The sequence below is a fragment of the Camelina sativa genome, chromosome 5 (genome assembly GCF_030686135.1).
Source record: "Camelina sativa cultivar CO46 ecotype springtype chromosome 5, ASM3068613v1".
Taxonomy (NCBI): Eukaryota; Viridiplantae; Streptophyta; class Magnoliopsida; order Brassicales; family Brassicaceae; genus Camelina; species Camelina sativa.
In genome coordinates, this window is record NC_141884.1 from 40,752,140 (window position 1) to 40,778,301 (window position 26,162).

A 26,162-nucleotide genomic window follows, 5' to 3' on the forward strand; every position below is an offset into this window, starting at 1 on the left:
ATAGAAGAGATTCTTGAGCGTCTTCCGGTAAAATCTCTCTTCCGATTCAAATCCGTGTCGAAGCTATGGAGATTGATGATCGAATCTAACTATCTTGCCGAGAAACGTCTTCTCCGACACCCAAATCCAAAACTCCTTGTTCTTCGATTGGAAATATCTAGTGACCGTTGTTCAAGAACCATATTTCTGGCGACTAATTCAAAAGATGATCACAACGACCATATAAAAATCTTCATTCTTTCTTACAAATCTCCACTTCCATATCCCATATATTCTATGTACGATATAGCTGGTCAAATAATGGGGTATTGCAACGGTTTAGTCTGCATCTACGATCTCGGCTACATTTATCTGATTAACCCCGCAACAAGAAAACTCCGAATTCTTTCTCCCGAGTTTTTGCGAGAGTATACAGACCGAACGGGTACGAAACACGTTTTTATTTATAGTTATAAATTACAAGAAAAAATGTAGTTGACTAGTAGTTGTCATAACAAATATTTTATATTGAACAATGTCTTTTTTTTTTTCTCTCTTAGGTTAGTCGAATGAATTGCCAATTAGTGTGGGATTTGGAAGAGACATGGTTACAGGAACATACAAAGTAATTTTGATGTATTTATACGATCGTCATTTTATCATGACCGAAGCCTTAAACCTCGAAAGTGGTGAACGAAGATACGTACACTTCCCCATTTTTTACGATGAACTTGATAAAAGATCAATCTTTGCAAATGGATCACTTTATTGGATGCCAAAGCCAGTTTCTCTTTTCACTAATAAATTAATAAAGCTGGCAGCCATAGATCTTCATACATAAACATTTCGTTATGTGTCACTACCGAGTTGGTACACCAAATACTCCAAAAGTGTCTACTTATGGAGTCTGAAAGATAGTTTATGTCTATCTGATGTGCAACAGACTCCGAGAGTAGACGTATGGAGTTTGCAGCAAGAAGATCCTAGTGTGAAGTGGGAAAAGATTTTTTCAGTTAATATTTTAAGCACGAATTGTTTAGACGCTAACTTTTGGAAGCTTGGTCTAGCTGCTTATTATTTTAACTCTACAGGAAGATATCCAGCTAATAATCCTTTAGATCAAGTCCCCGATGATCACTGCAGCAGCGTTTTGTATACGGAGAAATTGGGTTCTTCAGTCTAGTTTTTATGGTCCATGCTTTAAACAAATATGATTCTCTATTTCTTCAACTAATAAATTTAAATTGGTTTTTTGTTTTTTTTACTTGTTACTTTGTTAGTCTCTTTCAGTGCCTAATATATATCCAATGTTTATCTCACTTTTGGACGACCATGCTCCATGCATGAACGTTTTACATGTGTTCCTTATCCATGAACTCGAAGGACGTCTTCACTCGGAGTTAAAGACCTGTAATTAACATATTGATTTGTTAACATTCTCACTTTTAAAAGTTTATATTAATTTGTTTAGAATAAAAAAAATACAACTAGAAAATCTTAATAAGATTGACATGGTCCACATATATATTTCGTTTCAATATCAATTATCTTTGCGAACATCCCGTTTATAATAAAGCGGAAGTACACAACATTGTTTTGTAGACTATATATTTTTAATAAGTTGGTTACAAATAAGTTATACATTAATGATAGATTAATTAGTTACAAATAGGTTATACCAAAAAAATTAAAGAGAATATTCTAAAGAATCATATCATCTAAGTTACCATATTAATTTCTTTTATTAAATTATTCATCAAATAAAATCTTTTGATATCTAACTTAACATATTAATTTATTAATTATCATTATACTGCACCTCTCATTTTTATATATGAGTCTATTTTGTGAAACAAACAAATTATCATATTATTTATTATAATTAAAAAATAGTTTTATTTCTCCATATACCATAAGTTGAATTTTAAAAAACAAATATAAATTGTTCAATCTATAAAATATTCAAGTTTTAGTAATATTATTCTTTAGAAATAATATATATTGAATTAAAAAATTTACTGAGTAACAGGTCAAAATTTGAATATTTAAATTCAAATTTACAAAATTATGTCTTATAATGACATTCAAATCATGATGTAGAATATATATTGTTAAAATAACTTCACATATATAACCTAATACAACATATTAAAATTTTATTTTAAAATATAAAATTTAATCAGTGTTATAGCACGGATAATTATCTAAAATCATTAATAATATTAAATTTACAAGATAAGTGTCTTTTTTCAAGCATTCATATTTAGCATATGATTTTATTGCATAATGTTTTATCCAAAAAAAACTTTTAAAAAAATCACATAAATTATATTTTATATAAAAATTACAATATAAATAAAAATTTATTTGTGGAAAAAAATAAAATAAAATGAATTTCAACCGTGCTCTAGCACGGGTCTTAATCTAGTAAACGAAGTAAAAAGGCTTACACAATCACACGAGATAAGAATCTGTACAAAAATAGATTGTAAACATTAGTGTTCTTATTATTCGATGTTTTATAACATACATAAATGCGTAAAAACTATTCACACAAGTCGCTGATTTTAGTTCAATTTCTCACAAGTTTCTTTGGTTTTTACCAGACGGCTTATTGTTAGAATCAGGACCCCGCTTGGCGTACAAGGAACCAGCCGCTGATACATCAGAAGGCAAAGAGACCGTAGCAGAGAGAGGTTGGAAATTAGTGTTTCCAACGAACCAGTAGAGCGCCCATTTGAGATTGCAGAGAGTATACTTCAGTGCTTTCGTCCAACTCTCTTTCTTGTTGAAGCTCTGTGTTATCGAGTACCCCTCCACTTTGTCCTTTTCGATCCTGCCAAAAAATGTTATATGAGAGAAACTTCTAAGGTTTTGGGTTCCACCCATTAACAAAAAAGAAGATCAGTGACGAAAAAGATTTTTAGTTTAAGGAGAGTGGGGACTTGCTTGAATGGAAGTTTGAGGCATTTCTCTGGTGGGATATTGTTCTCTTGGTCCTTTGAATTTGCGAAATCAGTGAAGTCTTTAAGACACATCAAATACAGTGTCATGGCTTTATCGTACCGAGTGCTCCAAAACAAGTTTACAGGGCCAAACCTGACAGAGATCATTGAACAGTTTTTAGTTATAGAACGCTGAATAAACTACTAAGACAAAACTCACCAAAAGACTCGCGTAAAATCAGCACAAGACATATGTTTTGAAGTTCAACTCCAAGAATAATAAACCAGTACAAGACTATGCCAATTAAGCAATGAAAATTACTTACAGCTCATAAGTTTCGTTGTTGCTGTCTACAATTCTAGGATAGCTCCCCATCGGCTGTATCTTAACTCGACATCTTTAAAAGGGTTACTGGTTAAGAATAAACTTTATAAAGTAAATAGTATCCAAGAACAAAATTAAAACTAGGAAGAGAACTGTGAGAAGATAGTAGTAACAAGGATACTGAAATTTTGGCCGGAAATAGTTACACATCGTGTGGAGGAGAAGACAGGCTTGGCCCCAAGCAGCATTGATCTCATCCCACTCAACCTAATAATGTTTCATTATGACCTAAGTTAACACTTTATATGAGCAGAAAGAGGTTATAACCTATAAACATGCAAAGCTTACCTGTATATCAGGGAGTAATCCAAGTCGAAAATTGTTAATTGTACCAAAATCTCCATCATACCGTATGGGGAAGGCATCAATCAGTACGTTTGTCTTATTTAATAACTCTAAATGTGCTTGTGAAACTTCAATCTTTGCCAAGATTGCATCTCTCTCTTCCTGTTAACAAGACGTATATATATTTAAACACTAAGATCCAAGAAACGAGTACTGTTACGCTGATAAAGCCTAAACATTCACACATACAACATGACTACAAAAACCTAATCAGTTGCTATGAACACTAATACCACAATGAGAGAGAACTATTATCAAGAATCTGTGAAGCAAACGAATGAAAGCTCTGGATTCTCTAAAGTATAATTTAGTAATAAAATGAGGGAGAACACTAAGAATATCACCAGCAACGCACCTGATGGGCTATTAGTTGAAACTGAAAATTATTGAACTCTTGCCAATACCTATTACCAGAAAAGTCTTAAAAGCATGTGAGAAAATAAGAGATGACATTATAAATGTATCGTTAAGGAAAAACAGTGAGAGAGCTTAACCGATCTTCGAGTTCGTTAAAGCGATTTCCCTTTGATTCGAGCTCCTTCAGTTGATGGTTCACTTCAGCATTTTGTTTCTCTGTTTCTTCTATAGCTGCAACAAGTTTTCTTTCTTCTTCCTCAATCTAAACAGAGCAGGAAAACAACAACAACAAACTTGTCACTTAAAAAACTATCTGCAATTCATCATAGAATTACTTAAAACAATATGCTGAAACCTGACAAAAGTACCTTCTTTTTTTCCTTGAGAAAATCAGATTCACTGAGAACATCTTGTGTCTCCCCTTCTAACCGCTGAACGCAAGCTTCGTAAGCTTCCACGTCCCTTGTCACATCCTCAACTTCTTTTTCAAGTTTATCAGACAAAACCCTCATGCATTCTAAGCACAATGGCTGTTCAACCTAATAAAATAACTCACAAGTTTATCAGATAAGAAAGTATTATCATGACTACAGTTTTATCCAAGGAGATACAATACAACACTCTTCAACCAAGAATACAAAAACATCATATACCTGAGTCTGAGTTCTAGCAATATCAAAAGCTCGTGTCAAGACATTGATAGTGGCATTAAAGCCAGAATTATTCGAATGCAACGGACCGTTTTGGCCAACTTCAAGGTTGTGAGAAGAGGGTGAATCAGAAGCAGGCTCAGACTTATACACAACAACAAACGAGTCTTCCATAGACTTTCCAGATTGGTTAGCATCAGGACCACGAGGACGTGGAGGAATGCCCTGAGCTTGAGGAGGCTTGTGTCGAGGTAAGACAACAAAGGAGTTGTCCATGCGTGTTGAACCAACAACACTGTTAGCTCCATATCCTCCTTGTCCCTGCATTGTTGCTGTATGTAACCAAATCATATAAGTTTTATAAACTTAGAGAGACTTCTTATTAGATATAATAGACTTACATAAGTTTTATGAACACTGAAACTAACTAACCGGAAGCGGAAGGAGGAGAATCGGAGAAGAACTTGGCGGCGTAGGAATCGACGACGCCGACGATGGTAAGGGAGTGGTGACAGTTTTGGCAGACCCATTTAGGAAGACTCGGGTCCATCCGAGTTTTATCGGGGACCTCCTCTTTCCTCATCTCGCTTTCCCAATTTTTGAAATCAAATCTCTCTCTAGGGTTTGGATTTTCACCTTGCTCTCAATCAATCTGTGGAAACAGTAAAGATAAAAAAAAAAAAAAAAAAAAAAAAAAAAAAAGGATTGGATAAATCCAAATCCGAGCTTCACCCGAGAACCCGAAGATCGGCAAAATCAAAGCCTAGGAGGGGAATAATCACCAAGGAACGAGGATCGACCCTAAGAACAGAGATTCAATTGAAGATGTTGTTGATGATACAGAGAGCGAGATCAAAGAGAGATTACTAATAAAGTCTCGTATTTGATTGGATTTTTAGGTTTGTAGAAGAAATAATTAAACCAGAAATCATAATTAATTAAACCAAATAGTATCAGATTGCCCCCAAAAAAAAAAAAAAAAGTATATCTAAAATAAATATGAACCGTCCAAATGAAAAAAACAAAAAGAGAATATCTCAAAAACCAAAACAAATAATAAAAGGAAACGGAGGAGAATTTGTCTTCAAACGGGATCTTCGTTGCTCGGCTGTCTTCTAAAGAAGTTATGGAATGCGTCGGGCAAATCGTTGCGAAACCACTGGAATTTAAGCCACAAGTGAATAAAAATCAAAAAGACAATCCTAAACGGACACCAATACCAAAAAATGTTAATGATGTTCAGGATGATGTAACAGCCGAGAGCCGAAAGAAGTGGATGCCCAGTTAGCAAATCAACAAGCGCTAGAAACCTTTCCCCTTGTTTCGCAGCATCCCCCAATAGTGACACCGCCTGCTCCATGATCTTCCTCAACCTATCGTACCTCATCTTAAGAATGTTCACATCCATTTCCCCCGACGGAAACGAATCCAACTCTTCTGCTAACTCGTCTAGGTTGATCACTTCCAGTCCCCAAAGCTTCAAATCCACGGAAACCAACGGAGGAGGAGGAGTGCCGTTCCGATAGCGCATTATTATCTTGACCGCTGACCTAACAGCTAGAGGCACAATCAAAATCACAGCTAGCGATGAACTCGCCAAACTCGTCATCAAGTAGTCCGAAAAAATAAACGCAACAATGATTAAAAATGCAATGGCTTTCGGAGTAAACTCTTTCCCGGATCTGATCAACTCAAGGGTCGAAACCCACCACGCTAACCTCTTATAGAGTATGCAAAGCCTTCCATAATTAGCTTTCGCTCTTCTCATACTGAAATTCTTACTCTTCGGCTTCAACATATCCGACACGACTTCGCGTCCCAGAGGCGGCAAAGTATTCTCAAGATTCGCACAGTTCAAATCCACAGCTTGTGCTCTCATCTTGTCGACCTGATACATGGACACTGGAGACTTGTAATGAGTTTTAGGTAACATCATCCGGAAACGAGCCGAAAACCGTGCGTAGAATTCAGCAACATAAACAAAGCGAATCGCGAGCTGAAGCTCTCCCATTTTCTTCAGTCCGCTGCTTCCCAAATTCATTATCGGATACGAGCTAGTGTAAATCCAGTCACACTTTACACGATTCAATGGGATCCTCACTTTCCCGATCGGGACATCTTTCCCTGTAACCTGGTAGATGTTTCGGTTATCGTAGATCCCAAGCGTTAGCACCGTACACTTTTCATAGACATCCCACGAATACTGCTCGTTCCACTTGGGTGAGACATTATTAACCACTGTTCGAGTCCTCGCCCATTTATTCCCATATTTAGCCACCACATAACTGTCGATGTCCGGTTTTTTCTCGTCTCTTCCCTTTAAACCGGTTGCCCCCAAAATCCCGATTTCCAATTTCCCGAGCACACCCGGCCATAGCCCTTTAACATAAGCTCTGAAGTCACTCGCGTATTCGACACATTCCTCAGCAACGTGATAAGCCTGATCAGTCGCTAGTTTCATCTTGAGTCTGCTTGCGAACCTCCTCGAATCTCCTGCCGGTTCGACCTTAACCGGCATTTCAAGGTCATAGAACAAAACCGGTGCGGAACTTGGAATTTTAAGCGGTGTCATCTCTGAGAGCTTCTTCTCTAACATCCCTATGCATTCTTCGTGTTGCTCGTCGACTCTGTCCATCACCTTAATGACGACGATTCCTTCTAACGGCTCTGATGCAACTAATATTAGATCTTGGTTCCATGACGGGTTCCTACCGGGAGAAACTCCGGTTTTGAGACACACATCACCTAGAGCTGCCGTCACGTATGCTGAAGGAGTCCGCTTATGATCGGAAGAAATCAAATCGTGACCTGAAACAATGGTAATCCTAACGTAACAGAGCCTTGGGGCTAGGTAGACCTTAGGTCGCGTGTTGATCACGTTAAGTGGACTCACTTGAGAGGCGTCTGAAAACCAAGCCTCTGAATAAACCTCGTCAACTTGTGTACCAAACCAAGCCGACATCAGCAAATCCATGTGATGACCTGTTTGGGTATTCTGCATAGAGTACCACTGAGGCGCGATTCTTGCGTCGGGAGGAACCCTACTCGGAATCTCCGAGGCCAGTTTGAAGTTTCGCTTGCCAATTACGGTTTTGGTCGCATCGTCTATGAGAGTAACGGACAAGACATCACCTTTGGTTTTGTCAAAAGCGAACACTTGATTCCACTCCATATTTTGTCCCATTGGCAGATCTTTGGTCGAGGATTTGTAGTTTCCGAGAGTGATTTCGACGATGGGGATTACAACAGTGTCGGCTACTTTGTTCTTGGCTTGGATTACTTCTAAGTAAAGAAACTCCATCTGCTCGACGAGGTCATGTGAAGATGTTGGGCCGCGAGGGTTCCGAGCTCCTCTCTCTCCTCCAAGCTTTGGAGAGATTTGCTTGACGAAGAAATCATCTTTCTTGGCAGCCATCTCTGAAACAACAAAAAAGAGAAAAAAAGAGAAATGAATAATAATACTAAAAAAATAAATAAATAAATAAAAGTTAGGAAAAAAATCGACTCTTGCTTTTAATAAAAAAATATGAGAAACCTTGAAAAAATCCAGGAGACACTTTCACAAGGTGAAACATTTCTAAGTAATTAGAATTTATTATAATAAACCATATCTTTAAAAACTTAAAATTTTAATTAAGTAGTTTATTTGTTATTTTTATTTTTATGGCATAAATCATAAAAGTTTTTTGCTATCTAACAAATTCTATTATGCATAATTTTAAATTTTATATGAATACTATTTTAAATAATATAAGTTGATGCAGTAATATAATTAAACAAATTCTGAGATTTGAAAAAATATTGTATTATTAGTATTTATAATTTTGTTACTGATAGTATGATTAAAAATATAACTATTTAATAAAATTAGAAATATCTAATAATTAATTTAATATGTTTAAAATATATTAATAGATAATTTTATAATTTAAGATAAAATACAAAACTAAATCCTTTATATTCTAAAGCACAAGACACTCTATCAATAATCCTTTGACATAAGTAAAAAAAAAAATTCATCTTCTTAGAGAGTTTCTAGTAATCAAAATAAATAAATAAATAAAAGTTAGGAAAAAAAATCGATTCTTGATTTTCATAAATAAATATGAGAAACCAGGAGACACTTTCACATGGTGAAACATGTCTAAGTATTTCGCATGGTTAAACATGTTTAAGTAATTAGAATTTATTATAATAAACATATCTATAAAAACTTAAAATTTTAATTAAGTAGTTTATTTGTTATTTTTATGTTTTTATGGTATAAATCATAAAACAAAAATTTGGTATCTAACAAATTTTATTATGCAAAATTTTAAATTTTATATTAATACTATTTTAAATAATATTAGTTGATACAATAAAATATTATATAATTAAACAAATTCTAAGATTTGAAAAATATGTCGTATTATTAGTATTAATAATTTTATTACTGATAGTATGATTAAAATATAACTAGTTAATAAAATTAAAAATATCTAATAAGTAATTTAATATGTTTAAAATATATTAATAGATAATTTTATAATTTAAGATAAAATACAAAACGAAATCCTTTATATTCTAGAGGACAAGATACTCTATCAATAATCCTTGACATATATAAGTAAAAAATATATATATATATATATATATATATATTGGAAATAATTATATATATAGAAAAAGGAATATGGAGAAGAAAACGTAAAAAGCAATACTACATAAATTCAATTATAGGTCAAAAAATTTATAGGAATATTGACATTTTTTTCTATAATACTACATAAATTTAATTATTGTTAAATTAAATTTTACATAAATTAATTATAGTTAATTATTGGAATATAATACTACATAAATTAATTATAGTTAATTATAGGAATATACTACATATTAAATTTAGGGTTATAGGAATATAATACTCTCTACATTAATTATAGTTAATTAACTTTATGTAGTATAATTAATTTAATATGTAGTATAATTAACTATAATTAAATTTAGTAGTATTAAATTTATGTAGTATAATTTAAGTTAAAAATTTATGTTTTTCTACGAAAATTAAATTCCTATAATACTACATAAATTTAATTATAGAAAAATGTAAATATTCCTATCATTAACTAGGTTTTTTTGTGTGGAATATTTGTGACATATTTTTTAGTTAATTAATGTGTGCCATGAAATTTTTAAATCGAGTATGTTAGCTATAAGAAAAAAAAATTCTAGATTCAGTTTATTTTTGCAAAATTTGGAATGAAATTAAAGATTTAAAAAAAAAAAAAAAAAAAAAAACTTTGCTGTGCATCAGGTATAACTATAATGCTAGTAAAATAGTAAGTAGGAAGTGGAGTTACCTTAGGACAGATCAAGAACGTGTTCGTCGCCGGAGATTATGTAACAGTCTTCGATCCTCGAGTTAGTGCGTGAATCTGACCACATCAAAACTAATTAAAATGGTAACCCAAATACTATAGGATTAATGGGATTATAGTGTAATGGTCGACCAAGATACAAGATAAGGTAATATAACATAATTTTATCTAAATTATGTTTCTATATTCAACACTTTGTGTATATTATATAAGGGAGAGAGAGCCTTACGTAGGTTTCACCTTTTTGGATCGGACGCGGCTGATTCCTTAATTCAAGCCGTCCTTTGAGATTCTTGAGTTCCTTGAAGTTCAAGGAACCAAGTGATTCCCCAACGATATGCCTTCAGTTTATAAACATACACATTATGAAAAATAAAAACCTCTAAAGAAATTTACAAACGAACTTTTGCAACGAACCAAATTAATTAAGTGAACTAATACCAATTCGGAAAGTAAAACAGTTCCATGTCGAACATGCAAGCAATTCAAATAAACCAAACTAAAAGATAGAAGATGTGTATATATAATTTTGAAAAAAAAAAACAGATTTCAATCAATGATCAGTTAATACTACAATATTCATTTTTTCTATCTTTGTACCTTAATTTGATTATTTATGAAGTCAAGCCCAAAATTTATATGAACTGAAAGCAACTAAAATAAAGAAAAAATTGATTCCAGTTAGAATTTCTTCTTGAACAAATCCAAACGCTCATCGTATATTATTACAGTAGAGTGTTCAAGAAAACAATAAATTAACCAAATCAGAAAGTAGAAACCTCATGAAAAGTTAATGAGTTACCTGTTTGAATTCTGAATGTCCCGAATCTGCCTCCGAACCTTAGAGGCTTCTTGCTGATAATACTTCAGAATGCCATGCATACAAAACATATCAAATTAACCGTCATCAAAGCTGCTTCAAGAGCACCAAAAAAAAAAAGAAAAAAGAAAAAAAAATCATCACAAACCTGTGTGTCTGGATACAATGAAGCAGCGTATAAAGAGTTTTTGGCTTTGATTATTCCTTATGATTACACATGCACGCATGTATTATATATATACAAATAAAATATACACACAAAGTGTTGGATATAGATAGGCCTGGGCATTCGGTTAACCATTCGGTTTCGGTTCGGTTGTATTCGGTTTCGGTTATTTTGGATATAGTAATATAGTAACCATTTGGATATTTATGAAATTTCGGTTTAGTTCGGTTCGGTTTCGTTCGGTTCGGTTTCGGTTTGGTTATTTAAATAAATAACCATAACTAACATAAATTATATTAACATTAACCAAATAAACCAAATATAACCAAAACTAACCGAATATAACCAAAATTAACCAAATATACAATAACAAAAATACAAAAAAGGGAAAAATATTGATTCAATTTTACAAAATAGTATTTAACTTTGTAAATTCAAAATAATAACATTTACATATATTGATTATTTAAAATATTTAATTGTTTTGAATCTAGAAATAATTTATATTTTAAGTTTATTTTATAGTTTTGCATAATATTAAGTATATAATATTTGATATCTTCTAGGTTTTCGGATATTTCGGTTAACCATTTAATTGTCGGTTCGGTTCGGTTCGGTTTCGGTTAGTTTGGATATAGATTTTTACTAACCATTCGGGTATTTGAAGAATTTCGGTTCGGTTCGGTTTAGTTTTTTTCGGTTCGGTTTCGGTCGGTTATTTGGTTATCGGTTATTTTGCCCAGCCCTAGATATAGAAACAGAATTTAGAGAAGTGGAATATTCATACATATAAAATATAAACAAAGTGTTGAATATAGAAACAGAATTTAGAGAAAATGGAGTATTTTTCATATTTTACATTAAAGACCACGTTCAACGGTGATTTTTAAGGAATTTTAAAGAGATGCTTAACATTAAAAATAAATCAAAATACATTATACATGTTAAAATCGATCCTAAATCGATACATTAAAAATAAAGGAGCTTTTTTCTTCCTTTTCAGGATTTTGGCCAAACGAGATGATCAGGCCAGTTTTTTAAAAGCTCCTCTTTGGGAGGGAAAGCGGCTTATTTCACCTCATTCATTTGAGATCTTGCTTCGGCTTACATTCCCTGCTTCATCCGAGGTACGTTTTACTATTGCAACTCACAAAACATAAACCTTAATGCGTCTGTCGTTTCTGATCACAAGTGTGGTCTTTAATTTGTGTGCACACAGCCTACTACAAGTAGGTTTAAGGCAATTTTTTAAGTGCTATGTTTCTGTTTAGGATTGATTGCTTCACTGAATTTGTCAAGGCATTAATTGTATACTAAAAATTCTCTATTTGATCGTTGATTATGTAGAGAACCGTAGAATCTTCATCTTCAGCTTCAGTTTCCTGCAAGCCCAAAACCTGTGAAAGAATCTGGAAATGTCCACCATGATAAGTTAGTAGAGATGGTAAACACAACAATAGTGGATAGAAGCTATATGTGTAATGGAATGATGCTGGTGAGTGTTATTGTTATGCTTATCTTCTTGTTTCCCTTTTTGATGCAATATGTGGAAACACACTTATGCTTAATTATTGCAGCTGGACTTGATGGAGCCAAACAAGCTTTACTGCAGATGGTGATACTACCGAGAGAACTCTTCATACAAATGTCTTATACCTGGACTTGATGGAGCTAAACAAGCTTTATTTTGTAGGATGCTGTCTCTCATATAAATGTCAAAAACCTTGCAACTGTAAGACTCAAGAGTACTCTTTATAATTCATTTTTTTTCAGGGTCTGATTTTAGCCAATGCCATGTTTTTCTTCATCATCTTTGTTAATCTTATACATTCCTCTTGGTTTTTCAGGCAGCAGCGAGACATTCTGTTGCAAGGTTTAAAATTATAATTATAAACATACTTAAGCATCTTCTTTTAGTATCCACCATTGAACATGCTCTTAAGAAAGTGAAATCCTCTGTAATATAATCTTCTTTCCTCATCGCCCTTCAACTTTCGCAATTTTCTGAATTTGGTGTTTTGGCTTCGTTTCGACAGTTTTTCTAAATCAATTATGGGCCTCGAACGTAGCCTCGCTAATAAAACATTTTGGAGATGTATCAAAAGAATATCTTTTAGCAAATCCAAGACTTTATATACACATTCATGCATACAAAAGTTAGTTGCACCCATCATGGGTCGGAGAGGGATTACTCCGACAAACCGGGCAAGAGCTATGCAACTTGAGCCACGCATCAATACATTCCGTATGGAAGCAATGTTCACATTCCGGTAAACACCTAACACTTTCTTTGGTTGCATATTCTGACAAACAAATGGAACATACAACATCATTTGACCCGGTCGGGAGTCTCCTACTCTCCCCTAACTCAACTTTCTTGTACGACTCAATAGTAGACTCATCGAGACCCGTCCTTGTGACTTCGTCGCTTGGCTGTGGTCTTACCGTTACAGATCCGGAAAGCCTTGCAATCACTGCGTGTTGTATCTGGGACGAGACTCTCTCAGAACTGCACATGACAAGACCGACACAAAAGATCAAGGCGGTGAGCGGTCCGACTAGGGAGAGGCAGATTATCTTTAGTACTTGTAAGCCGGTGTTGTGAAGTCCTGTCTCGAAACAAACAAAACGGGTCAACGGTGAAACTTGTATGTACATATTTTATATATGTATTCTAATGATACGACATTCTCTCATGTTTGCAATTTGAAATATATGATTGCTTTAATTAATCATAGTCAATGATTTGATGTCATTATTTAAAGCCAACTAGTTTCATTTCTTTGTTTAATCGGTAACTACCCCAAAGAATAGATAAAAAGATTAACACAACTCCTTGGATTTGAAACTTTCCACCATTAATGGACTCTTTCGGAAAGAATATTCTCAAAAGTAGATGAAGTCGTTTCAAGTTGGAAGGTTGTGAAGGACAAAAGAAGAGAAAAGAATTGAAGATAGTACGCACCAGAGTTAACAGAACTGAAGCATTGGACTTGGAGGGAAGTATTGTTTTTGAATCCACATCTCGAATTAGCCCTCCGCTCACAATCTCAAATAAATAAATAAAAGTTAGGAAAAAAGTCGAAAAAAATCGAGTCTTGCTTTTAATAAAAAAAAATATGAGAAACCTTGAAAAAATCCAAGAGACACTTTCACATGGTAAAACATTTCTAAGTAATTAGAATTTATTATAATAAACCGTATCTTTAAAAACTTAAAATTTTAATTAAGTAGTTTATTTGTAATTTTTACTTTTTATGGCATAAATCATAAAAGTTTTTTGCTATCTAACAAATTCTATTATGCAGAATTTAAAATTTTATATTAATAATATTTTAAATAATATAAGTTGATACAGTAAAATATTATATAATTAAGCAAATTCTGAGATTTGAAAAAAATATTGTATTATTAGTATTTATTATTTTGTTACTGATAGTATGATTAAAAATATAACTATTTAATAAAATTAGAAATATCTAATAATTAATTTAATATGTTTAAAATATATTAATAGATAATTTTATAATTTAAGATAAAATACAAAACTAAATCCTTTATATTCTTTTTTTTTTTCTAAAGCACAAGACACTCTATCAATAATCCTTTGACATAAGTAAAAAAAAATCATCTTCTTAGAGTGTTTCTAGTAATCAAAATAAATAAATAAATAAAAGTTAAGAAAAAAAATCAATTCTTGATTTTCATTAAAAAATATGAGAAACCAGGAATGAAAATTACATCTCTTTTCAATTATAGTAATTTCCTCTACTATGAGAATGCTGTAAATTATCTCTTTTCAAAAACTTTTTTTTAAAAATATATATGTTTTTGGTAAAGTTTTTTTTATTATATAAAGGATTTTAATTTTATTCCTTTTAATTATGCAGTCAGACAATTGTGACATACCAAAACATATCCGGCCCAGTCAAATTGCACAAAATATGTGCTTGTCTCTTGCTACTGGAGCAAATTTCTTAACCCTTTTATATTCAAGCACTTAAGAATTAAAAATAATACTATATAAATTTAATTATAGGTCAAAAAATTTATAGGAATAATGACATTTTCTATAATACTACATAAATTTAATTATTGTTAGATTAAATTCTACATAAATTAATTATAGTTAATTATAGGAATATAATACTACATAAATTAATTATAGTTAATTATAGGAATATACTACATATTAAATTTAGGGTTATAGGAATATAATACTCTCTACATTAATTATAGTTAATTAACTTTATGTAGTATAATTAATTTAATATGCAGTATAATTAACTATAACTAGATAATAACCCGCGCTAATTTTTTTTTATTTTGTTATTTGTTAATATTATGTTTATGTTGTATCATTTATTTAATGTTATATAATATAGTACTATATGATGAATTTTGATTCATATTAAACTATTAATAGGTAGGCCTGGAAACTACTACCGATACCCGTATTAGACCCATTTTTTGGTTTGTATCCGTCTCGAAAAAAGGTACCCGCAGCTTTAGGGTCGAGTGAAGGGTATAATAATTATATTATCCATGAATAATGATCGAGTATCGGATATTAATTTAATTTTTGAGCGTCTCGTTACCCGTCTCATTACCCGTTTTATTACCTGACTCATAAATACACGTTAACATTTTGTAGAATAATGTTACCAGCGTGAGAAAATATTTATGTAAATTTAGATTTGTTTGTTACAAAATAATAGTAGAAAATTTATTAATTCTATACATTTTATAAAATCATATATTTAATTTACTTAAGGTCATACTCTGATTTCGATCCGTAGTTGGTACTACTATTTTGGTTTGGTGCAATATCAAATTCGTTAATTATACATTCGGTAAAGCCAAAAAAAATCCAACAAACATGTATTGATCTGTGATTTGGTATTACAAATTGATGTGATCGTGTTTAGAGAACTTAATATACCAAATTTACAAATTGAATTTATTGGTATAACATGTTGTATATTAATTTTATAGGTGAAAATTACAATTATGTTATGTATATTATCAATATTATACACTTAGTATTGTTTATATAGTGAATATTGTGTATAAACAATTAAGTTTTAGCCAATTAAACAGTTTGTTATTATTTCCTAAGATTTATGAAACAATAAATAGAGTTTTATTATTATTTTTTTCAACCAAACTATATTAAAATTAAAAGAGAACTCCATGATTGGTTGCCCAAACAGGAGGATACGAGTTTACAAAGGTAGAAACTGAAGATAGGGTTCGTGAAGATCGAGCGAGGCAATCGGCCCTGACATTGTCATCGCGAGGAATCCTGGAGAGGGAGAAGGAGGGAAAGGAACTTCGAAGCAATGAGAAATCCTCCAGCAGATTAGAGAAAGTCGGCCAGTCTTCCGGTACCTGCACCATCGCCGTTAGCTCCACACTATCCGTCTCAAAAACCTGACAATCGACTCCAGCCACCAGTAAAGACTCCATAGCCCAGATCAATGCTTGTAGTTCTGCATGTAGAGGAGAAGGACTCCGACGATGACTCCGTGCTCCCAACAGGATTGTTGTAAGCTCTCCACTGCAGCACCACCAGCCCAAACCCTGGTAGGGGTCTGTACTTTTCCAAGAACCATCCACTTGGCATCGGGGAGAGGATCCCCTATCCTCCGTAAAAGACGGGGGGACCAGATAATTCACTGAGTAAGATTTGGCCTCCTCCCACAATAATTTATCCGTAGTCGCCTGATTCAAAATCCCTAGAGGTTCACCCTCAATACCCTGGAAAACATTTTTATTCCTATCTTTCCAAATGGACCAAATAATCCAGGGAAGTTGAATGCCCACATCCGAAGCCCCAGATTGCGAAGATGCCCGCCAAAAAATGAAATCTAAATTCGCATAAATCGATGTGTATGGAAAGCCCCCTTGATCCAGCCGTAAAGGCGACACCTCCCAAATACATCGAGACCTAGGACACTCAAAGAGCGCATGGTTTATATTTTCCACCGCCGAATCGCATCTCTTACACACGGTATCACACCGAACACCCCGATATGCGAGACGCTCCAACACAGGTAGAGTACCCGAGCCAATCTGCCAGAAAAAATGTTGGATTTTGGAGGATACATCAAGTTTCCAAGAATGAGCCGGTAAAGCCGTACACGTCGGCCCAAATTCAACATCCTTTAATAATTCCCTAGCCAATCGGTATCCCGATCTGACTGAATATTTCCCCGATTTAGTATAATGCCATATTAATCTATCCGGTTGAGTAGTTCTACTAACTGGCATACTCCGAATTAGTTGAATATCCCCCGGATCGAAAAACTCCTCCAAAGTAGGTAAATGCCAATCCTTAGTCTCCGGGTTAATTAAATGATTAACCATTAAACTGGGGAGCCATAACCTCCCTCGACCATTCGCCGGTCTAGGGCAAACATCCGGTATCCATGGATCTCGCCAAACCGAAATGGAATGGCCAGAGCCTACCGCCCAACGAGCCCCCTGCTCCACCAAACCCTTAATGGAATAAATACTTCTCCAAGCAAAGGACGGATTATATGGTTTTTGTGCCATAAGAGGGTGTTTGTTCCTGAAATATCGACTTTTCATCACCCGAGCCATTAAAGACTGTGGGTAGTGAATGAGACGCCAAAATTGTTTGGCCAACATAGCCTCATTAAATTGTTCTAGAGCTCGGAAACCCAGTCCCCCTTCAGCTTTATCTGCACATAATTTATCCCACGCAACCCAATGCATACCACGAGCTTTATCATTTGATTTCCACCAGAAAGTGGAAATTGCACTTGTCAATTTAGATGTTAGTTCCTGAGGAAGCTTAAAACACGACATAACATGGGTAGGTAAAGCCAACGCCACAGATTTAATCATAATTTCCTTGCCACCCTTCGACAAACATTTGGCAGACCAGCCATTTACACGATCATCTAGCAGATCCTTAACATAGCTAAAAACCTTAGTTTTCGAACCTTGAAGGTTCTCAGGAATACCCAAGTAAGAGCCCATACCACCCTCCGTAGAAATTCCAATAACTGACTTTATCCGGGAGCGAATCTCCGGAGTAACCTTTTTGCCAAACATAATAGATGATTTTGCCAGATTGACCTCTTGACCTGAGGCTCTGCCATAAGACCCCATTATCTCCATAACCGTCCTACATTCCTGATCAGTAGCTTTGCAGAAGAACAGACTATCATCCGCAAACAGCAGGTGCGAGATAGTAGGACTACCACGGGCAATGGTAATGCCCGTCAACTTTTCCGCTCTTTCAGCCTGCTTTATATTAGCAATCAAAACCTCCGTGCAAAGAATGAATAAGTATGGTGAAAGAGGGTCCCCTTGTCGTAACCCCCTCTGTGGTCTAATAAAACCTCTTGGCTGTCCATTCAGAAGAACTTGATATGACACTGATGATACACACCACATAATCCACGAAATCCATCTCCTATCGAAACCTAACTTGTCCAAAACCGCCTCCAGAAAGTCCCATTCTACCCGATCATATGCCTTACTCATATCCGTTTTAAAAGCCAAAAATTCTGAATTACACCTTTTATTTGTATTTAAACCGTGAAACATCTCTTGAGCCACTAGAATATTATCAGTAATTAATCGTCCAGATACAAATGCTGATTGAGTTTCAGAGACCAAACGGGGCAAAAGACGTTTTAGACGGAAGCACAACACTTTAGAAATAATCTTATAGCTCACATTACATAGACTTATAGGTCTAAACTCCGCCATCCGCTGTGGCCGATCCACTTTAGGAATGAGGCAAATATTGGTCATCAGTCTCCCTATGAGAGTGAGATCAAACTGTTGTATCCTCTGAGCCAAGACCGAGTTCGATATTTTGACAACCTCCGTACGCATCAGTGTACCTTTACCCTTCATAATCCCTGATTGAGACATCACAGAAATCACAAGCCTCAAGAACCAAGCTCTATCCGCTACTAACCACCACAAATCACCACCGAAAGAGAGAAGCAAGAGAAGAGGAAATGATAGACAGTAATGTCGAGAGAAAACTAGTTCCCAGATAAATACTTCGAAATCAAGCTTGATACGCGAATATAAAACCCGAGATACCCCAATCAACCAAAATCGACATCTAACTTCCGCAATCAGAGCCCAAACGACATCCAAATCGCGTATCAGCTGAAGATTAACTCCTGAAACCCCGAGATCTAACTCCAAATCTCCCATTGTCGTAAGCTCCGTTCTTAATACCAACATATCCCAACCAGAATCTGAAATTAAAAGAGAACCTTCAGATCCGATTCTACCACTATCCGCAAATCGAATCATGCTATCCAGCCGTACCAGATCACCGAATCCCAATCGAATCGCAACTCCATTAAAGGAGTGAAAATCCCGAACCGGATAAAATTTTGTTGCGGAAATCAGGATCAGATTTCCGGTCTGACCCCGACAAAAAGCCCTCACCGGAGAACGGGAAAGACCCTCTTTCCGTCTCCCAAACTCGCCGAAGCCCCTCATTCAAAAATCAGAGTTTTATTATTTTGTAAACAAATCTAAACTTTTCTTTTGTTAGTTATTAGAATAATTAAAATATAATAGCATTTTCGTAATATGTCACATCAGAACTGGTTAAATTTTTAACAACATAGCTTAAATAAGTATATAGATATATTTTAAAAATATAAACAATGTTGTATCCTAATTTTAATATATTTGTTATTATTAAATGATTTAGATATGTAAATATTTAATCTTAGTTTTATAAATAAATTTAAGTTTTATAATTTTCTAAATAGTTTGTTATTGTTTCCTAAGATTTCTGAACTATAAATAGAATTTGTTTAATTATTTTATTACATAATTTTGAAATAATTTTATTCTTATTTTATTAAATAATTTCGAAATTATTTTATTAATGATTTCTTATAATCTAATAAATTAATAATTACTATTTTTTGGATAATCATTTTCAGGTTACAACAAATTAATATTAAGATTCTATTATTATATTTTGTATTAAAATACAGTGGCATTTTGTGTAATATTTCACATGGAGTAGGGTTATTTATTTAAAAGGTTGCTTAAATAAGTATATAGATTAAATTTAGTAGTATTAAATTTATGTAGTATAATTTAATTTAAAAATTTATGTTTTTTCTACGAAAATTAAATTCCTATAATACTACATAAATTTAATTATAGAAAAAATGTCAATATTCCTATAATTAACTATGTTTTTTTTTTGTGGAATATTTGTGACATATTTTTTAGTTAATTAATGTGTGCCATGAAATTTTTAATACAGTAAAACCACCAAATCCCTCAATTAAGAACAGAATCAAACAATACATTGGGAATCGAATGTGAAAAACGTATTAGATGTCTATGTTGGGAATCGAATGTGACATGCAAAAATACGAAGGGGACTTTGAAAGCTTTCATGTTTCAAGATAACATAATCAACAATCACAGCTTTTTCCATCATGTTGTAATCAGCCTCTTCCATAAGGTCTTGAGTGATTGATCGCAGTGGTAGTGACGAGCATGAAAGAAGAATATACTAATCAATCTGAGAGCTTTCTACTAATAATGACATCAAATCCACATTAAATGCATTAGAAAATCATTGAACTTTAAAATCCATTGATAATTCAAATCCATTCTAAACTGTGAATCCCGTTTTGCATCTGTTTGAATTGAACTAGCTATCAGCTTGATTCTTTCTCCAAAGATATAGAGTAACATCTTCGCCATTATATTCTCTCTACATTTGATTGATCCTAGCTGGTTTGTGTATTTTTAATTTTCTGAATTTGGTGTTTTGGCTTCGTTTCGACAGTTTGGAGATGCATCAAAAGAATATCTTTTAGCAAATCCAAGACTTTATATACACATTCATGCATACAAAAGTTAGTTGCACCCTTCATGGGTCGGAGAGGGATTACTCCGACAAACAGGGCAAGAACTATGTAACTTGAGCCACGCATCAATACATTCCGTATGGAAGCAATGTTCACATTCCGGTAAACACCTAACACTTTCTTTGGTTGCATATTCTGACAAACAAATGGAACATACAACATCATTTGACCCGGTCGGGAGTCTCCTACTCTCCCCTAACTCAACTTTCTTGTACGACTCAATAGTAGACTCATCGAGACCCGTCCTTGTGACTTCGTCGCTTGGCTGTGGCCTTACCGTTACAGATCCGGAAAGCCTTGCAACCACTGCGTGTTGTATCTGGGACGAGACTCTCTCAGAACTGCACATGACAAGACCGACACAAAAGGTCAAGGCGGTGAGCGGTCCGACTAGGGAGAGGCAGATTATCTTTAGTACTTGTAAGCCTGTGTTGTGAAGTCCTGTTTCGAAACAACAAAACGGGTCAACGGTGTTAGACATTCTCTCATGTTTGTTGCTATTTGAAATATATGATTGCTTTAATTAATCAAAGTCAATGATTTGATGTCATTATTTAAAAAGCCAACTAGTTTCATTTCTTTGATTAACACAACTCCTTGGATTTGAAGATTTCCACCATTCATTAATGGACTCTTTCGGAAAGAATATTCTCAAAACTAGAAGAGAGAAGAATTGAAGATAGTACGCACCAGAGTTAACAGAACTGAAGCATTGGGCTTGGAGGGAAGTATTGTTTTTGAATCCACATCTCGAATTAGTCCTCCTCTCACAATCTCTGCAATCAGGGGAGTCCCATTTGAGCCACAGGTCTCGACTGTTTTGTCCACCGGGGAATGCCGTGTAGGCGACAGACCAAGAAAACGGAAGAGGCAACGTCTTAAAGATCTGACAAGAAGACGGCATCAAGCTGACAAGCTCCAACTGAACAACGAAGAAGGAGAAAGTAGAGTTACCAAGGCAATCGATGGCACTGAAAGACGCGGTGACGTTATCTTCCTTAGGACAGATCAAGAAAGTGTAGTTACGAGGACGAAGAGGAGAGAAAGGAGAACCAGAGGCGTTAAAGTTAAGAAGCCGTCTAGCCAAGCAGTTCTCAGGGTCGTTAAGACGAATACGCTGCGTTTCGTAATCGATCTCTTTAACCAGAAATGGTTCCGACATAGGAGGAAGCTTTAAGGTAGTCTTACCACCATCTGTGCATAAAAGATTGAATCCCGTGTAGCCACAGGACTCAGGTTGATAAGGGAATAGCGAGAAAGGGAAACGGACATCGACGTTCCCTTGTCCACATGAGGAAGTGTAGCAAGGTTTTGGTTGTGATGCGTTGAGGAGAGGGAAGAAGATGAGATGAAGGAGGAGATGAAGGAGTTGTTGTGTCGAGAATGTCATAATTGTGGTATGGCACTAAGAGGGATTGGAAGATGAATAATAACTTACTACTACTTATACAGACTAATGGAAAAAAGTCAAAAAGACTAATTTGGCAATATAATATATATAACTATATGCAAATGGTATGAGTTAAGATAGAAGAAGCTCTCTCAAGTCAATTCTCAGATAAGTCTAGCAACATATATTCTCGTATCCAAATAAATAAAACAAACAATCAACACATCAATGCGATACCCTAAACCCGAGACTCTCAACAAAGAGGATAGGAAGAAGCCTAACCGGAATGAGAAGAATCATCGATGAACTGTCCGGCGTAGGAATCGGTTCCGACGATTCGATTCGGATCCACCGCTTATGAATAAATCCCTAGATTGCGGACGGAGTTCCGATCAACTAAACACAGTTTACTGAAAAAAAAAATCCGTCCAAAATCTAGGGATTCTTCGTCTGATTTCCAAGGGAATCATCACACTTTACATCGATCACTCAACGGTGATGCTCGTTTACCGCCTAAAACTCTCTCTCACCGGGATGCGACTGAATCAGTGGGTTCCGTCCGGATCTGGGTGTGAAAATACTAGTCTTCGTATTTTTGACTTGAAAAATGGACTTAAGGCCCATATTAGTTTAAAGCCCGTTAGTATTGGCCTCATTTAGGTGACGCTGATAAACTACAACATTCAGTCGCTAAGAAAACGCGTGTTTCTCACCTACTTCTTGAGGATTTGACAAGAATTTAGGAACCGGCGAGATCTGATTCTGAAGGTGTGACGAAGGAGGTCATGGAGTTACCAAGGCAAATGAATGGGTTGGATTTCGAAGGAGGAGGATTTGAAGTCTTCGTTAGGGTTTGGAAGGTTTAAGTTTAGGCTGTCTCATTAAGATCGATGCAACGGAGGTTGAATCCTGGATAGCCACAGGACGAAGACTGCTTGGGAAATATCCAGAAAGGGAAGCTGACGTCAAGTTCCACATGAGGAACTGTAGCAACGTTTTGGTTGTGAAGCATTTAGGAGAGGGAAGAAGAAGACGAGCGAGAGCGAATTGTTTTGAGAAAGTCATAATGTGTGTGGCTAGGCACTAAAAAGGAATTGTAAATTTGTAACTACTTGTAGATATCATAGAAAAAGTCAGAGGAACAGTAATCAATATCTAATTTGGTAGTAATAGAATATGGTCGACATAAATCTTCTTATATTCATTGGTATGTGTTTCTTATACAAGAAGTTCAGTAACCTGTCATACTTTTCTTATAACAAATTGTAAAGTTGTAAACTTATAATGAGCTAATTAATGTTTATCTTTATTTTACTGAAGAGGAAAAGGATTTGAATACCAGATATACTTAAAGCTTTGTGTGTGACTTTGAAGACAAAGCACTGTGAAGGGATCAGAGAAGCTGCTGGGAGATTCTGATGGAAACAATGTCACCGTCTGTTCCTGCTTTCATTGTGTGGTATTTCACAAGGATTCCTGCAATTTAGATTGGTAAAAGAAATTGTAATTGTGTTTCTTTCTTCCTAGATAAAGATGGTTGATTATGTAATGTGATTTGGACTTTATATACCTTCGTTTTCTTGCAGTCTTGTGTGAACAGCGACAGCGTGGGGTGCGATAACTGCTTTAGGTTGGGAATCATCTGGCTCTCCGGTCCAAGACTTGAGGTTGAGAATACCTATATATATATAGAGGTTTCATGTGAGATGGAGAATGATTGAGGATGAAGGAGGAGCATAAGAGTGTAATTAACCTGAGGATGACGACTCTTTAAGGTGTTTGAGATCAAATATGGCTCCACAAGCTGCACTTGCGTCTTTCTGTAACTTATGAGATCCAATAAGATTGTAATCCCAGCTTCCATCTTTGTAGCCTTCACTGAGGAACAGTTCCATGTGCCTAGCATCAAGTGTTTGCATTGTTCCTACACAATACATAGAAACACTCTTAATTAGTTGTAATTTCGTTATACTAAATAGAGTGACATCAAATACTAAAGTTTCAGCAACAGATAAGAGTTGATTAGTATCTTTTACCATCACAGGTACTGAGGTCACAAACAGGGCAACGCACAAGCTGTAAATCTGGAAAAAACGATAAGCCATGTTACAGTTTTTTTTCTTGTAGTTGACAAGTTTCTGCAGATCATGAAAAAGAAAAGTTTGTTACCTGCAATCCAGATACCACCTTTGATGTCGTTGATGACACATGAACCACTGGATTGTAACATTCGTTCTATGGTTCCATCCCTTGGGACTTTGAGATGACCACTCAAACTCTCAGTCAGGAGTGAGCTTCGAGAGTCAAGTAGAAAGGCACCAATCCGCATCCAATCTATAATTACAGTGTCAAAACCAGATAGAAATGAGGCTGTGATCATCAAATGAAGAACTTCAAAGTCAAAAGAGATCTCCATAGAGAATCAACATATGGCCTGGTATCTATCTATAATGAACTTGACTATTTGACAAATCAGTAGACTAAGAGAGTATGATGAACCCAACCCAGTTCAGGGACTAACCAATATGCTTCTCCTTCTGACGGAACAAGTAAGAGTGACTCCCATCTGCAGTTTCCCATATCGTTTTCTTAGTTTACAATTGTATCAGAATGTAAAATTCGGAAGTTGATGTGAATGTCAAACTTACCAAAAGCTGAAGCATATATCTTAATCCAGCTAGAAGAAACGGGAAACGTCTCAGGGACCTGAAGATCACGCAAGCAGGCAAACCTCCAAACAATATCCTCCATGACGAGCTTGTTGAACCATTTGTTCGTTGCTCCCAGCATCACCAAGGATTTACCATCCAAAAACCTTGTTATGTATGTCCATATATCTTGCTCAAACCTGATTCAGCAGAGAAAATTATAAGATACGCTGAGTATAGAGACTTAGATCTAAGAAACCTGATTCGAAACAGGAGGAAAATAGCGATTGATTTTCAAATTCTTCCTCGTTGGTATCTGGATTCGATTTTTGAAAATTGAAAAGCGAAGGAACATGAAGAAAAAAACTCAAATCCCAGTTTCTATCAACCACACAATCAAGCAGAGAGATCGATATAAGCATCTGATTCACATACAAATAAAATTGATTCCGCGATTTCGTTCCCAGAAGGTAACGAAGATGATTGATCGAACTCCATATCCTAGATCCATCCAATAGAGTAAGATTAAACACCGTACAAGCATTTCAAATTCAAATTGGAGCTCAACCCAAACTCGCACACAAAAACTATCCGAGAACAGATCTATTACGCTCATCAAATCCAAATTTCGCGAAGTATAGAGAGAGAGGTGGGGAAGAAAATTACCATGAGAAGCGAGGCTGGTAAGTATGAGCAGAGCACCGAGGAGATACACAGCCATGGATCCCTCTGAGGATCTTCCCGTTCTTCAGTTCGTTGCCATGAACGATTCTTCTCTGCACTCTACCATCTTCGTCTCTCTGAAGATCGTTCTTATTTTCATTGCTCTCGACCAATCTTCTCTTCAGTCCACCATTATCGTCTCCCTCCGGAGCTTTCCTCTTCCCTCTACTCTCTCCTATAACTTCACCAGATCTCAACTTCATTCTTCGTCTCTCTCTCTCTCTATCTCTCTCTCTCTCTGCTCACTCACTAGTCACTAGTTTGTTAAGAATTTGTTTCAAGCTCTGAACCGTGTAGCTGTGATATATACCAAGCGAGGGAGACAACAGCGAATTTTGAATTTTTTTCATGTTAAATGACGTCTATATCCCTTTAACAAACTTTGTGGGGCCGCCTCTTTACATTTCGAAATTGGCTTAAACTTAGAATCCGGTTTAGTATCAGCAGACGAAACCTAAACCAAGTTATATATCTCTTTTTCTTTTTACC

The 26,162-nt window shown here is 35.0% G+C and overlaps 4 protein-coding genes, 1 long non-coding RNA gene and 2 pseudogenes across 8 annotated transcripts; 2 read left to right on the forward strand and 5 right to left on the reverse strand.

Annotated features, from left to right (window-relative positions):
• On the forward strand, positions 1-1,162 carry LOC104788474 (putative F-box protein At1g71320; annotated as a pseudogene).
• Positions 1,163-2,451: 1,289 nt separating this feature from the next.
• On the reverse strand, positions 2,452-5,546 carry LOC104788475 (beclin-1-like protein). 2 transcript variants are annotated; one of them, XM_087451600.1, is made up of 11 exons: positions 5,394-5,546; positions 5,094-5,313; positions 4,665-4,993; positions 4,380-4,550; positions 4,149-4,273; positions 4,010-4,058; positions 3,598-3,756; positions 3,431-3,516; positions 3,251-3,322; positions 2,929-3,078; positions 2,452-2,815 (listed from the first exon to the last, which is right to left on the reverse strand). In XM_087451600.1, exons 2-11 carry the CDS (start codon positions 5,242-5,244, stop codon positions 2,560-2,562), a joined length of 1,548 nt encoding a protein of 515 aa, XP_087307726.1. In that variant the 5' UTR covers positions 5,245-5,313; positions 5,394-5,546; the 3' UTR covers positions 2,452-2,559. The 2 variants fall into 2 exon arrangements, with proteins under 2 accessions (XP_087307726.1, XP_010512542.1); XM_010514240.3 differs by lacking the exon at positions 5,394-5,546 and having other exon boundaries at positions 5,094-5,393.
• A 27-nt stretch (positions 5,547-5,573) lies between these two features.
• Positions 5,574-8,076, reverse strand: LOC104789833 (multiple C2 domain and transmembrane region protein 12 pseudogene; annotated as a pseudogene). The gene has a single exon (XR_015558061.1). The product of XR_015558061.1 is annotated as a multiple C2 domain and transmembrane region protein 12 pseudogene (transcript).
• A 5,088-nt stretch (positions 8,077-13,164) lies between these two features.
• On the reverse strand, positions 13,165-19,509 carry LOC147945036 (uncharacterized). Its single transcript, XM_087512789.1, has 2 exons — positions 16,229-19,509; positions 13,165-13,516 (listed from the first exon to the last, which is right to left on the reverse strand). The coding sequence occupies exons 1-2, from the start codon at positions 19,507-19,509 to the stop codon at positions 13,165-13,167; spliced, it is 3,633 nt and encodes a 1,210-aa protein (XP_087368915.1).
• A 1,346-nt stretch (positions 19,510-20,855) lies between these two features.
• On the reverse strand, positions 20,856-23,376 carry LOC104788476 (RING-H2 finger protein ATL22-like). 2 transcript variants are annotated; one of them, XM_087452256.1, is made up of 3 exons: positions 22,585-23,376; positions 21,603-21,834; positions 20,856-21,353 (listed from the first exon to the last, which is right to left on the reverse strand). In XM_087452256.1, the coding sequence occupies exons 1-3, from the start codon at positions 22,600-22,602 to the stop codon at positions 20,902-20,904; spliced, it is 702 nt and encodes a 233-aa protein (XP_087308382.1). In that variant the 5' UTR covers positions 22,603-23,376; the 3' UTR covers positions 20,856-20,901. The 2 variants fall into 2 exon arrangements, with proteins under 2 accessions (XP_087308382.1, XP_019101737.1); XM_019246192.2 differs by lacking the exon at positions 22,585-23,376 and having other exon boundaries at positions 21,603-22,450.
• Positions 23,372-24,310, forward strand: LOC147945037 (uncharacterized). The gene is made up of 3 exons (XR_015558329.1): positions 23,372-23,509; positions 23,623-23,793; positions 23,889-24,310. It is a non-coding gene; the product is annotated as an uncharacterized LOC147945037 (long non-coding RNA).
• Positions 23,478-25,949, reverse strand: LOC104788477 (putative F-box protein At3g61730). The gene is made up of 8 exons (XM_087452258.1): positions 25,617-25,949; positions 24,951-25,150; positions 24,824-24,868; positions 24,472-24,636; positions 24,339-24,386; positions 24,056-24,226; positions 23,873-23,980; positions 23,478-23,778 (listed from the first exon to the last, which is right to left on the reverse strand). The coding sequence occupies exons 1-8, from the start codon at positions 25,874-25,876 to the stop codon at positions 23,696-23,698; spliced, it is 1,080 nt and encodes a 359-aa protein (XP_087308384.1). The 5' UTR covers positions 25,877-25,949; the 3' UTR covers positions 23,478-23,695.
• Between the last annotated feature and the right edge of the window lie 213 nt (positions 25,950-26,162).